Genomic DNA, 15148 nt, shown 5'->3' on the forward strand with positions numbered 1-15148 from the left:
TAAAAGGTGCCTCTAGATGTAAGCATATAAACAGTGACATAGAAATTGACTATCCTGAAGACAGCCCCATACTAGAAGATCCAGTCTAAAATATGGCTTAAAAATGTGGAAAATAAATTAGGTAACAAGCGCCAAATTAATATTAACAAGATCAAGTTTCAAAGGAGGAAACCAATTATAACATCTTATTTATTTTATTTACTTATTTATAAAAAGATTTTATTTATTTATTCATGAGAGACACAGAGAGAGAGAGAGAGAGAGAGAGGCAGAGACACAGGCAGAGGGAGAAGCAGGCTCCATGTATGGAGTCTGATGTGGAACTCGATCCCGGGTCTCCAGGATCAGGCCCTCGGCAGAAGGCGGCGCTAGATCACTGAGCCATCCAGGGATCCCCACATCATTGTTATTTAACCTATCACTTTTTAAAAAATGATACTTAAAACTAAGCAATTCTTAGATGACAGACACACCACTAATCTGAGGTTCTAGATAATGAATTGGTCTTAAATTCTTAAATGCAGTTAAGAATGATAGATACCAAAAAAAAAAAAAAAAAAGAATGATAGATACCAGTGGTCCTTCTCAAAAGGGCCAAAATACATAAAATACATACCCTTATGTATTTTAAATATTAGCACTTTAGAATCTTCAGTAGAATTTCACAAAAGAAATCCCTACTTCAAATTTTTGGCCTTGTTTCCGAATACAACTAAAATGTTCAAGTAGTTTCAATAACTCCATTGTAGACCTTTTATTCCAATTTAAGGTATTACTAACAGGCTTCAACTATTACTCTGAGTACATTTATAGAAAGCTCCAAACACCTTTCTTTAAAACAAAAGCAAAGTGTAGACAGTCATTAACTTCCAGTAAAACAAAACAAAACAAAAACACTCAAGGGCAGAGAATGCCTATGGGAATGCCAGCTAATTTCTGAATAACAAAATTAACATTCATATTTGGTTATTTAATATAAAAGGCACTGAAGAATATTGAAAAGATAAGTCAAAAGTTTTGGGTTCTAGTTGGTAGTTCTGCCACTAATCAAGTGATCTCTTAATATCCTAACCTTCCATTTGTAAAGAAAGGGAAACTGTAATGATCTGTAAGCTTCCATTTCAACTCTAAGTATTTTCCTATGGTCGTGATTTTAGTAGCTTGAAAACAGGAACAGAAAACTGATTTTGCCCCCCACCGCTTCCCACAAGAACAGTCTTTGTCAAGAAAAGCCTGAGTCTTTTCATATTGTCTTCCAACCAAAAAAATAATAAAAGGAGACATATTTAGGGCTTGTGCATCTTCTAATCAGACACTATTAATCATTTCTTTTAAAATTAAATTACCTACCTCACTGGGGTGTTGTGAGGATTAATTCATTAGTGTTTGTAAAGCACTTTGAGATCCTCAGGTCAAAGGCGCTATAGAAGTGCAAAGTAGTAGTATTATTACTAGATTCTTTGCTTATTTAAGGAACTTCACAATCCTTTAAAACCTAACTCTCTGTTATGATTTAGACATCTATTTGTAAAACCTTGCAATTTATGCATTACTTTAACTCTTTTTGGATAGACAGGAACAGGATGTTTCAAAATAAATGATTTTAAACAAGGTTTAACTTTGATCTACAAATGGAGGAAGAGAGCAAGGGAAAATCTCTAGTGTGACAAATTTTGTTTAGCATAAGATTTTTGTGTGAAATCTTGTCAATTAGATTTAGAAGTGTGCCTAAACTATACCCAAAACAAAACCTCACTTTAATCTCAAGAGTCTGCAATGAGAAATTCCTTTCTTCAAAGAGAAAAGGAAACAGTTTTAAAATCAACTCCATTTTAAATGGGTACTGGGTTTATAAATTACATTATATGGGTATACATGCAATTGTCATTTAAAACTACTTTATTTAAACTACAGTAACAATATTAGTATGAATTGATGTCAAAATAACTGAGCAGTTTTTTCTTTAAACTAGCCTCCCACCCCCAAGTACACAAAGCTAACTAGGCATTGAGAAGAGATCAAAGCAATTTTGCTTTATGGAGTTTTAAGAAGAAAAAAAAGGGGGGCCAAGGCTTCAAAACCAATTAAAATCTTGGATTAATTCCACCACTTCCCATTCCTTTCTCTAACCAAATCTTCTAACAATTAAAGTGCTGAGTTTTTTAATCAAAACCACACACATACACACAAACACACAAAGCTAAGAGAAACAGAGCTATCTATCCGTTGGACATTCTGCTTGATAAACAGATACTTCTTAAAAGAGGGGGGGAAAGTCATCCTCTGATGAAATACTTCAGTGCAACACAAGTTCTAGCCCCAAGAACAAACTGAAATTTAGATATTAAACTTTAAACACTTACCTCCTGCTCCTGTTGAAAGATGACAACTCTACCACCTTTATCTCCTGTTGCTAGTAATTCTCCAGAATGATTAAATTCTACTGTAGAAATTATATCTGCTGTATAATTGAAAAACAAAGAAAAAATGATGTTAGTTTTTCTTTCCCAAATTACTACAGTTTCAGAATTTAGCATGTTTATCCTAACACAGTCCAAGCCTATAGATCAACCTGTCATCAGAAATAAGTAAACCTAAAGCTCTTTTATGAATATTTTGGTGTTCCAGAGAACACCTCTCTGGAATAAATATGACACTACTTTAATAAGAACACAAGAAATACTGAAATACTAGTGGTTTACTGGTATTCCATTAAAATCATTAATGTAATCAACAATTTGTGAAACACTTGATAGCATCATTAAACATTAATAATTATGCTAATTTTCTTTCTTATATCTTTTGATAAGCTAACTTTATCCAAAGGTGGCCTACAAAATTAAAGCAGATATAACTGAAATAGGTAAATTTTATTTTATTTAAAGATTTTATTTATTTTCTTCATGGGAGAGAGAGAGGGAGAGGGAGGCAGAGACACCAGAGGGCGAAGCAGGCTCCATGCAGGGAGCCCGACGTGGGACTCAATCCCGAGTCTCCAGGATCACACTCTGAGCGGAAGGCAGGTAGGTGCTAAACCGCTGAGCCACCCAGGGAACCCCAGAAATGGGTAAATTTTAAATGAAAAAATAATTTCAGATGGAATTTTAGCAGCCAAACTATTAATTCAAATTATGGCCTCTCAAACAAAAGTCTGCAAACAGAACACAGGTATAGCAGAAATGCTTTTGCTATGCACCTTCAACTCTTCTTCCGACTCCCAAACACTGCAAAGGCTACTAGAATCAGTTGTTACACCCAAAGTCAGTGCTAACTTCACAGTAAAATCAAATAAAATTACAGGGTTTTCCACTTGCTTTTTGACACCAGAGCCATTTTTCTAAGGAAAAAATAGCTAAGTTACAGAATTAGGCATTGAAATAAAGCAACTACACTGTATAATCACCACTGTCACTAACAAGTTCTTCACTATAAAGTATGATGCCAAGTTAGGAAAAACTCCATCTATATGTACTTGAAATAAGTAAACTTTTTCTACCAGAAAATGGTAATTTTCTGGTCTATATTAGCTCACTTAAAAATGCTGACTTGATATAAAAAAAGAACACTATATACCTTAAATTCTTAACATTACAGACCAATGTATCTTTATCAATAATCTGCCCAAAACTGCATTTTACAGTTTTTGTTTGTCTGGTTTTTTTACTGATTTTTTCCAAGACCAGCTTGATTTTGAAAAGCTTTCTTCACTTTCTCTACTGTCTAGGTCCAAGGCACTTTACCTTTTTGGAACACTCTGAGAACTACCAGAAGCTACACATGCTATGCCAATAAACTGCCTATGTTTTAAGCGTGCACAAAAATTTGCATATAACTTCAGAAGGTATGGACAGCACCTCACTTCCAGGTTAAAACCTTATCCCAGAAGGCCACCATGGTCAGTGGCATCAGGAGAAAAGAGTAAGTTTAGTGTTTATATATGTAACATAAAAGTATAAAACTGAGTATGTTGGACTGCAAAGCCAAACATGTGTAAATACTTAAAAAGTCATTCTATTTTTCTTAAGTTTTTAATTTTAGTTCTAGTATAGTTAACATCATACAGTGATGTATTAGTTTCTGGTGTACAAAATAGTGATTCAGTAATTCTATACAACATTATTCAGTGCCAACCATGGTAAGTGTACTCAAAATCCCTTTCACCTGTTTCACCCATCCCCTACCCACCTACCCCCTGGTATGCTCTATTTGAAACGAGTACATTTGGTTTAAATTATTTTCTTTTTCAACAAGAACATTTTTTATTTGAAGCATACTTCAGAATATATGGATCTAAAAAAAAAATATATATATATATAACATTCCATCCAAGAAAAATAGAATACACATTTTCTTCAAGCAACACAGAGGAATCCCCTGATTAAATCACATAGAGGCCTAACAAATATTACAAATTTATGAAGACTGAAATCCTACCAAGTGTATTTTCCGATCACAATGGTACAAAACTAAAGATCAACAATAAAACAATGCTGGAAAAGCTACAATGTAAATATTAAATATTTAATGTGTAAACAGCAAGCAACACACTACTGCACAAGCAACGGGCCAAGTAAGAAATCAAATGTAAAAGCCATTCTATTGGGTGCTCTGTACTGCACTTACTTCTGTGGTGAATATGTTAAAGGCTTAAAAACATACACAATCCCTGCACTTAAAAGTACATTAGAGTACATGTCTGCGACAAAACCTAAGTAGAAGCTAACAATATCAGGCAATATATGGACTTACTTCTTATTTGAAGATTAGGTTCTAAAATTAGGGAATAAAAATCATAGCTAATAAAATTATCTTTAAATTCAAACCCCTCACACAAGCATCACTTGGAGATGCAAATTCTTTCTGCCATCAGTCCAACTCTGCGAATTTCCCCTACTGCGTTACTAGTTTATGGTTTCTTTGGCTAACACATCAAATAAGCTACTCAATTTGAATATAAAAATCATGCTGCACCAAAAATATCTGAACTCTAGAACTCTTGACTTGGTAAAATGCTAACCTAACATCAGATTTCATTTTCCTGTTCACCCAATGAATACAGGCAGAGCTGGCTCAGTATTTAAATTATTTCATCTTCTTCCCAGGTCCAAATTGTTGCAGTCACCTAAATTAAAGAAATCTTAACTGCCTGTTAGGTAGATAAGCTGCCATGGCTATAACTTAATAGGGATAAGTCAATGATGATGGAATGACTAGCCTGACTAGCTAGCTTCCTGGCTGAGTAGTGAGAAAAGCAGGACAGATAGGTATGCTGCAAGATGGGTCGATTTCTAATGGGAGAAAGATCTTGATCTTCCTTAGGTAACCTGAACAGGAAAAAAAATATAGAGATGATTAAGTCAGAAAGGAGATCATTATAGTAAAAGGACTGAAGAGAGATGTAGGATGGGGATTCTACAGCTGTATTATCTTTAGATGACAGAACAAGAACCAAGTAATAAAGCAGCTTTAATTACACTACCCCCAGGTACTGAAGACTGTACTGGTTCACGAATGCAGTCATTGAATATGTGATAGGGAGGGGAAGAGAAGTGTGTAGGTCTCCATCTGCGTGCATGTAAGAGAGAGAAGAAGGAGGCAGAGAACAAAAAAAAGACCAGTATTTTAGTGCAAGCTGCAACAGGAATAATAAGACATCTGTTCTTACATATGGTAACTAACTAGAATTTAAATAAAAATTTGAAAAAGAAATAAAGACATCTGTTCTCACAATGGTCACTCATCTCAGGAATGGTTATTTTACAACAACTAGAACTCCAGAGTAAAGTCATGTTATAAATGCTTAATACTGAACCACCTTTGCAGAAAGGTTACAAAACTTTAACAGGCACAGTTGAGATAAACTTAAGAATCCTACAAAACAACTAACCTAGCCTAAGTATCAAGAGAGACCATACACCACTTAAGTCAACCCACTTTAAATCCTTTGGTAATGGGGATCCCTGGGTGGCTCAGCGGTTGAGTGCCTGCCTTCGGCTCAGGGCGTGATCCTGGAGACCCGGGATCGAGTCCCGCGTCGGGCTTCCTGCATGGAGCCTGCTTCTCCCTCTGCCTGTGTCTCTGTCTCTCTCTAGGTCTATCATGAATAAATAAATAAATAAATCTTTAAAAAAAAAATCCGTTAGTAATGAAGAGAAACACTGGATGAATGGCACACAATTTTCTCAATTTACAGATATTCTTAAGATACTGGTGTTTCTTACTATTCATCTTGCCAAAAGACAACAAAAGAAAAAATTTTGGAAACAGCCAACCAGGGATGCCTAGGTGCCTCAGTCAGTAGGGCATCTGCCTCAGATCAAGATCTCAATGTCTCCGGATAGAGCCCTGCACTGGGCTCCCTGCAGGGGAGGGAGCTGCTTCTCCATCTCCCTCTGCCTCCTGCTCCCCCTCCTTGTGTTCGCCCTCTCTTTCTCTAACAAATAAAAAAATAAAATCTTAAAATAAAAAATAAATAGGCACTGTATCATGGTGTTCCTTCCTCCCTTCCCCCCAAAACAAGAGATACTGTGATTTCTGGATACTCCGTCATCTGTATAAGTGTTAAGAACTATCACATAGCTAAGCACCTATTAAATCTCCAAGTTTATGATGATGCTTTTTGAGTTATTTTGACTTGTAAAATGCCACGATCTCACAGGGTCTCACTGAGAGTACGACATATGAAAGGAAGGAATAAAAGAACAAAATCAAGTGCTGCTTAGAGAATAATAAAAATATACAGGAATCACTTATGAAGAACACTAAGAAACTGAGATTTGAAATGCATGTGCCATGGCCTACTGGAGTATCAGGAATGGGTTAGGAGTTTGACTAGATGCTGCAAAAAAGCACCCAAATCTGTAACCTCCCATTACGAACACCTATTTACCTCAGTGTCTCATACTGACCTAACTGCTTCCTGGGGATACCATGATCTGCAAAAGACGAGGAAGCATGGTTCTAAAAACAGTGCTCCTATATATATCACACTATACCCAAGCTAGGTTGGCCAAATACTGGTATCAGTTTTTGAAAAATAATAATAAATCTATTCCTAGAAAATAATCCTCCTAATATTCCATACCATTTAAAAAAATAGTAGATAATTGCAGGAAGTATACCATGTGCTGCTCAACAGAACTTTGTTTCAATGGAAAGACACTATTATCTACACTGTTTAATGCAGTAATCACAAGCCACATGTGGCTCCTTAATTTCTAATTTTAGCCATACATGGCTAGTAGCTACCACACTGGACAGTCTAAAACATTACAGAGTGGACACTGACTTCTACTGCAAAGCCAAGAATACTGTACCTAAGATTATTTTGAGCCTTTAAATACTAAGCTATGGGTAAAATAAAACAACAATCTTAACAACACATGGGATTGCTGCCCCAGGAGCAGCAGGATGAAAACATAAATGTGTTTCATGAGAGTTTAGATTCCTGGACACTACTTTTAAAACAAACTATTAATGAAAACTTGAGAATATTTTACTCTGAAGAGTAAAGTAACTATAACATGCTTTAAAAAAGCAAAGACATTAACCTCACTGTTAAGAGTCAGAACACTAAATCCCTTTCATGAAGATGGCGCCGAAAGCGAAGAAGGAAGCCCCTGACCCTCCCAAAGCCGAAGCCAAAGCAAAGGCTTTGAAAGCTAAGAAAGCGGTGTTGAGAGGTGTGCACAGTCACAAAAAAAAGAAGATCCGTACATCACCTATATTCTGACGACCCAAGACCCTGCGGCTCCAAAGGCAGCCCAAATATCCTCGAAAGAGCGCCCCCAGGAGAAACAAGCTTGATCACTATGCGATCATCAAGTTCCCCGACTACCGAGTCAGCCATGAAGAAAACAGAAGACAACACACTTGTGTTCACTGTGGAGGTCAAGGCCAATAAGCACCAGATCAAACAGGCTGTGAAAAAGCTCTATGACATTGATGTGGCCAAGATTAACACCTTGATCAGGCCTGATGGAGAGAAGAAAGCGTATGTTCGACTGGCCTCCTGACTATGATGCTTTGGATGCTGCCAACAAAATTGGGATCATCTACACTGAGTCCAGCCGGCTATAATCTAAATATAAATTTTTTCACCATTAAAAAAAAAGAGTCATAATACTAAACTCTAGGGATGGCCCATTACAACGTATCAACTGGGTCATGTTCTCCCAAACCAATAGCAACAAACAGCAAAAATCAAAGAACAAAAACTTCCTCTTTTAAAGAAAAAAATAAGATCATTTCCCCTGGCCCAAAAAAAAAAGCTTATTTCACAATGAAAAAACTGCCTGTGTTAATCTTATAAAATAACACTCTAATACAGTTCATAAAAAGAGAAGACTCCCTCTCAACTGCCCACCTGTGTATTAAAACACACAGCAATTTTAGGCAGAGACTAAATTTCAAGCAACACAAAGATTGTGCTTAAAAGGCACAATTTTTTATTAGGAATACTTAATAAGCACAATGTTTTTGACCTTTATTGATATATCTTATATACTGTTAATAAAAACGAAGGATTTATAATGTATTATATAAAATGGAACTCTTCACTTCTTCCAAGATCTCATTCTAAACCATCAGCAGCCAGGTTTCATTCTAAAAAGGCAAAATAACTGCTTGCTTTTGAGGGCGAAGTGGTAGGTAGTTGGTGGTGGTAAAAGTGACAATAGCAGTATTACTGGGGTCTGTTTTTATTTCATCACCCATAACATTTCCTTCTTGTTACCTACCTTCCCTATTATCTTAAGTGATTATGATAAATGGCACAGACAGCCAAAGATTCAAAATTGTAAAATCCTCAGCATAAAAATCAGACAAGGGAAAATTAATAGATGGCATGTATATATATATGTGTACACACAAACGGTAGTAATTAATAATAATTGCTATATATTAGGTGGGCAAATAATTATTAGCTCTGACATGTGAGTTAGGGTGAGGATGAAGATGTGGGTTGGGATTGGTCTTCTGCTTCTGGCCATGAAGGAGAATAAGACATCTGGATGCATCCTCTTGCTGGGAAAGACTAGAAAATGGAACAAAATACTGTGGACTGTGAACCCTTAGACAAGAGAAAGAAATTGAGTCATATATTTAACTCACTTTACTTTTGGATGCAGTTAGGAAGAATTCAAATACAGAGCAACACTCTCACTTAGCTGTGGAGACAGAAACTGGGGGTTAAAGCAGAATCAGCTGGAATTTGTGGCAGAGTACCAAAAGAAAGTTGGAGGGATTTACAGAGGACACTTAGGATCTTTAAGTGAATATTCATCTGAGCATTCCCTAAGGCCTAGGAAAGAACCACCAGAAAGCTTATGAGGGCTTAGAATTGTTAAGGATCACTGGAATAGAGAAACCTCATAATGAAGCATGAGGTGAAGTCTTCAGAAGAGCATCACCTTAGTAGTGGGATCAGCACTAAAGACTGAATTTGTCCTACCAAAGAGAATAAAAGTAAACTTTACAACAATCAAATTTGCCTCAAGTAACTATGTGCTAGAACAAAATCCAACATTCAACAATGTAAATTCACAATGTCTGGCATCCAATCCCAAATCACCAGAATATAAAGAAGAAGAAAAATAAACCAACAGAACCAGCAATGACAAAAATGATGGAATTAAGGTCCCAGCAGACAAGAATCTTAAAATAGCTGTTGTAAATATGCTCCAGAACATAGAATCATGAACATGTTGAGAACTATAAGAGAAAAGACAAAGAAGGCAAACCTAGAAATGAAAAAATACTATCTGAAAGATACACTGAATAGCATTAACAGACTACATACTGCAGTAAAAAAGATCAAGAATTTGAAGGGCTAGTAATAGGGGAGAAGGAAAAAAATGGCAGGATCAAAGCAGGAAAAAAGAACAAAGAGCTGACTTGTAGGATACTAACAGGTGTTCTACCATATAGGTCACTGCAATCCCAAAAAGAAAGGCGGGAAAAAAAATATATTTTAAAGATTTTATTTATTTATTCATAAGAGACACACAGAAAGAGAGAGAAAGGCAAAGACATAGGCAAAGGGAGAAGCAGGCTCCGTGCAGGGAGCCCGATATGGGACTTAATCCCAGGACTCGAGGATCATGCCCTGGGCTGAGGGCGGGCACCAAACCGCTGAGCCACCCAGGCTGCCCGGAAAATATTTTTTTAAAAATGACCAGCATGGGGGGCACCTGGGTGGCTCAGTGGTTGAGCATCTGCCTTAGGCTTGGGTCATGATCCCAGGGGGCCTGGGATCGAGTCCCACATAGAGCTCCCCACAGGGAGCCTGCTTCTCCCTCTCCCAATGTCTTTGCCTCTCTGTGTCTCTCATGAATAAGTAAATAAACAAAATCTTTAAAAAATAAAAATTAAAAATGATCACCATGTAAATGTTCAAGCATGATAACACTATATATAGAAGAACCACAAGAGATCAGTTATAAATGCAAACTTATACTATATACAATAATGGTCACTCAAAAACCATCAATAGCCTTGCACTGGTGATGTGACTTTGCAAAAGCATTAAGAATTCTTTTTAAGATTCTAATACTTCAGGGGTGCCTGGGTGATGCAATAGGTTGAGTGTGTACAACTCTTGGTTACAACTCAGGTCACAATCTCAGGATCCTGGGATCGAGCCCCACACCGGGTTCAGCATCAGGCTCCACACTTAGTGTGGAGTCTGTTTGGGGCTCGCTTTCTCTCTGCCCCTCCTCCCTGCTCTCTCTTTCTAAAATAAAATCTTTTTAAAAAAAATCTAGCATTTCAAAGCAAAATCTTCCCTTGATTTACAAGCAGACCTCAGTATACACATTAAACCCATGAAAAAAAAATGCTTGATAAATAAAACAGAGTTATATTTTAGGCTCAGAATATAAGTTTTTTTCGGCACCATGAACATTTGGCAGAATTTTCTAAATCATGCAGAACAGGATGGTCTTTTCTTGTTCAAGATTGTCCTGCAAACTGCCAAATAGCTAACACACTTGGCTCATGCCTACTAAATGCCAATAATGCCTCCAATCATTGGTTAATTAAGTAAAAAGGAATTCAAAAGGACAAAAGAGTTTATAATGTGTATGCCTGATTAAAAAGTGTGATAGAGATGTTAATAATTGTAAATCTTTATGCCCACAGATTTTCACTATATATGTTTCAGGGTTATCAGAAGTAGAGGAGTTGACACAAATTTTAACTATAAGACTGACATATGCCTCTCTATGCCTGACAGATTTTTTAAATGGGGCAGGGAAGAAGGGGGCAGGGTAGGAAAAAGTATACTTTTTTTTTTTTTTTATGATAGTCACAGAGAGAGAGAGAGAGAGAGAGGCAGAGACACAGGCAGAGGGAGAAGCAGGCTCCATGCACCGGGAGCCCGACGTGGGATTCGATCCCGGGTCTCCAGGATCGTGCCCTGGGCCAAAGGCAGGCGCCAAACCGCTAAGCCACCCAGGGATCCCAAGAATACATACTTTAATCATATAATTGATATACACTTGAAGAGAACTTTATACCAACAGGAAAAATAATGTATCTTCTAAAGAGCTATGCAGTTTTTAAAAAACTCATCCACTGAACCACAGACAGTCCCTTAAAGAATTCTAAGCACAAATTTTAAAAAGTCTCCAACTACAATAAAACTACCTAAAGATTAAGTAAGAATTACTGGTTCTAACTAACCACTTGGTAATCTTACAACTCTAAGGCAAAGGATCAAATAATAAAGGATAAAAGGCAAAGGATAAAAACCAGTATTGCAATAAAAACACTTAAAAAGATTTGTAAGAACATAAATATATAAATATTGAAAGCAGAATTGTTTTTGTAAAAAAACAAAACAACAGCGATCACTTTAACCAACTTAAAAAAAAACTGAAAGCATAAACCTGGAATAGCACCAGTAAGAGATAACCACAGGTGATAACTGAACAGTCTTTTTGCAAACTTGTGCAAATTATAAAATATCTATCTGATGTATTTAAAATACACTATGATTTCTGTAAAATGTTTTTTACAGAATCTTTGGATTACTTTGTTTTAATCACACAAATTGCTTTTTAGAAAACAATCATTACTCTTAACCTCACTTCTGAGAGAACCACTATGATTATTTTAGTACATATCCCTCCAAAGTTTGTCCATGTATACCTTACATTTTGAGTATAAAAAAAATAAAAATCTGTTTGTATTAAGAAAGAATGTTGTCAGGGCATCTAGGTAGCTCAGTTGGTTAAGCATCTGCCTTCAGCTCAGGTCATGATCCTAGGGTCCTGGGATGGAGCCCCACATTGGGGCTCCCTGCTCAGCGGGGGGCCTGCTTCTCCCTCTCCTCCTCCCTTGTGCTCTATCTCTGACTCTATCTCAAATAAAATCTTAAAAAAAAAAAAAATCTTGTCTACATTATATCACTGAGTTAAAAAAAATATATATAAAGAATATTTTATATATATATATTTTTATAAAGAATATTTGATCTTAATTGTACGACAAAGCAATCAGAGCATTATGGAATTCGTTTCCAAAGTTCAGGCAAGAAGACCAGGTTAACACATCTATAGCCATTACCCTAACAGTAACTTGAAAACTCTTTTGACAAAAGATGAATCTCTACAAGGTAAAGAATAAGATACTACTACACACCATCTGAATTAAAAAAAAAAAAGAAAAAAGAAAAGAAAACGCCTATTGCTAACATTGAGCAACAGGAACTCTCACATTTAGCTGATGGGACTGCAAAAGGCACATTCACTTTGGGGAAAAAAAGTCTGGAAGTTTCTTATAAAGTTAAAACACCATGTGACCTAACAATCACAATAGTAGATACTTACCCAAGAGAGACAAAACCTATGGTCACATAAAAATCTGGATGCAAATGTTCATAGCAGCTTTATCTGTAATTACTAAAAACTAGACACAACCCCAAATGATCCTCAATTGGGGAATAAACAAAATGCAATATAGCCATACAATGAAATACCACTCAGCAATAAAAAAGGAACTACTAATGCAAGCAATCTCAAATCTCAGAATGCATTATGATAAGCTAAAGAAACCAGATTCAAGGGCCACATATTATATAAATTCATTTATCTGCTGGAAAAGGCCCAACTACAGAGATAGAGGACAGATCAGTGTTTGCTTAGGAGTGGGGTGGAGGTTGACTACAAAGAGACACAAAACATCTTGGAATGATGAATTGCTTTCCATGTTGTTAGTGACTATACCTCTTTCTGTATGTTTTCTTTTAAGATTTACTTTTATTTTATATATAGAGAGAGCACATAATGAAATATGCACAAGGTGGAAGCCAGAAGGAGAGGGACAGTCTTAAGCAGACTCGCTGAGACCAGAGACCGATGAGGGGCTCGATCTCAACAACCCTCAGATCACCCACCACCTGAGCCCAAACCAAGAGTTGGATGCTTAACTGACTGTGTCACCCAGGCATCCATCTGTATGGTTTTTTTTTTTTAAATCAAACCTTGAGAAACTGTATGCTAAAAAGGATGAATTTCATGTTTGCAAATTATATCTTAAGAAAACTATATCAACACTTTCCCTAATATATACCATCTTACTTTCTAGTACCATAACATCAGCCAAATTCTCTAGGAAGACTGATGTTTTATATACAACTTCCACATTTATACTTATGCCCACCCTTATGCTTCCTTCTTTAGCTTTCATGTGCTATCTGCCTTGCTTGAATTATCACCTTTCCTCTCATTTCTTTAGCCCTCTGTATGTGGCCCATCAGGAAAAAAAAAATTCATTATTAGATCTTTGGAGGGGTAGAAATACACAAGGATAACCTAGACATAATAAAAGAAAACTGTGATTTTTTTAAACAATAACTAAAGACAACCAGATTAGGAAAAAGTATTTTTATTTCCAAAAACAGCTCATACAACATAGAAAGACAATTGACAGAAGAGCAATACGGGTAAAATATCAAGAAAGTATCCACTCAAAATTAAATTAGTGTTTAGACAAGACACCATTTTCTACCTCTTAAACTAGAGGAAAAAAATAATAAGTTGTTATATCTACATTGTAAGATAGAAGTAGATATGTTTTTTTTTAAACTATCTCATAATTTATATCAACAGCCATAAAGCATTCATTCTCTTGGAACTTCATGTCAGTTCCAGAAGCCATCCTACTGAAATAATCAAAAATATTTTTAAAAATGTATAAAGATGCTCACTAATGTCTTCCAGTTATCTAAAGTGTTAGAGACTATGTGGGAAACATCAGATGTTCTTATTCTGCCAGTATCCTTTCACATTTTGCACATTCTCGAAATCCTCCTCCCTTTCCACTCTTCCGTTAGCCTTTCATTAACCATTAGGCAAGAAGACATCTGGAGATGCAGTCTCAGCTCTGCTATTAAGAAATAATTTGACCACGAGTAAGTCAATTATGAACTTCAAAATTTACAAAGAAATTTCATTTGCAAAAAAACATCAAAAAAGAAGATTTCTCTCTTCAGAGGGTTTATCTTTCAGAGCATATACCACATGTATTCGATTACTTAACACATCTAGAAGAGGAAGGAAACAGAATAATGGTTGGAGAAAAATAATGTGCTTTTGTCAGGCAACTTTCAGTATGGAGAATTCAAGACCTGAAAGGATAACACAACTGCAAATACTCCACTAACTCCACCATAACCATGGATCTCTATTAGAGATCACAGTCTGACAAAAATGGATCTTAGATTTCTTTGTAACCTGGAATTCACCAACCATAGTGACTTAACACAAGTTACTTTCTGTAAGTTATAAGTCAATCAATGATGAAATCAGGACAAAACAGGTAATGAAGTATGATTCTGCTCTGCTCAACTCTCACCACCGCTATAGCAGTAAACCACGGTACTGGAGATTCTCATGTCATTGATCACCTCACCTGCCTTTTATAAGATGGGGTCTTTCTCACTTTTATTTATTTATTACTTTTTAAAAGATTTTATTTATTTATGAGAGAGAGAGAGAGGCAGAGACACAGGCAGAGGGAGAAGCAGGCTCCATGCAGGGAGCCCAACATGGGACTCGATTCCGGGTCTCCAGGATTCACGGCCCTGGGCTGAAGGTGGCACTAAACCGCTGAGCCACCTTGGCTGCCCTCACTTTTATACATGAAA

At 36.3% G+C, this 15148-nt stretch overlaps 1 protein-coding gene and 1 long non-coding RNA gene across 5 annotated transcripts in view; one reads left to right on the forward strand and one right to left on the reverse strand.

Moving 5' to 3' along the window:
- LOC111092378 overlaps nucleotides 1–6430 on the forward strand; it is a 77085-nt gene extending 70655 nt beyond the window's left edge. Inside the window, exons 2-3 of the long non-coding RNA XR_005378664.1 lie at nucleotides 3725–3918; nucleotides 6194–6430. This is a non-coding gene — a long non-coding RNA (uncharacterized LOC111092378). The remainder of the gene's footprint in view (nucleotides 1–3724; nucleotides 3919–6193) is intronic.
- PPP2R2A (protein phosphatase 2 regulatory subunit Balpha) overlaps nucleotides 1–15148 on the reverse strand; it is a 145688-nt gene that overhangs the window by 30193 nt on the left and 100347 nt on the right. For all 4 annotated transcript variants that reach the window (XM_038573766.1, XM_038573767.1, XM_038573769.1 and 1 more), the window contains one exon: nucleotides 2364–2461. In XM_038573766.1, the coding sequence (XP_038429694.1) occupies nucleotides 2364–2461 (98 nt within the window). The remainder of the gene's footprint in view (nucleotides 1–2363; nucleotides 2462–15148) is intronic.

This window comes from Canis lupus, chromosome 25 (assembly GCF_011100685.1).
Source record: "Canis lupus familiaris isolate Mischka breed German Shepherd chromosome 25, alternate assembly UU_Cfam_GSD_1.0, whole genome shotgun sequence".
Taxonomy (NCBI): Eukaryota; Metazoa; Chordata; class Mammalia; order Carnivora; family Canidae; genus Canis; species Canis lupus.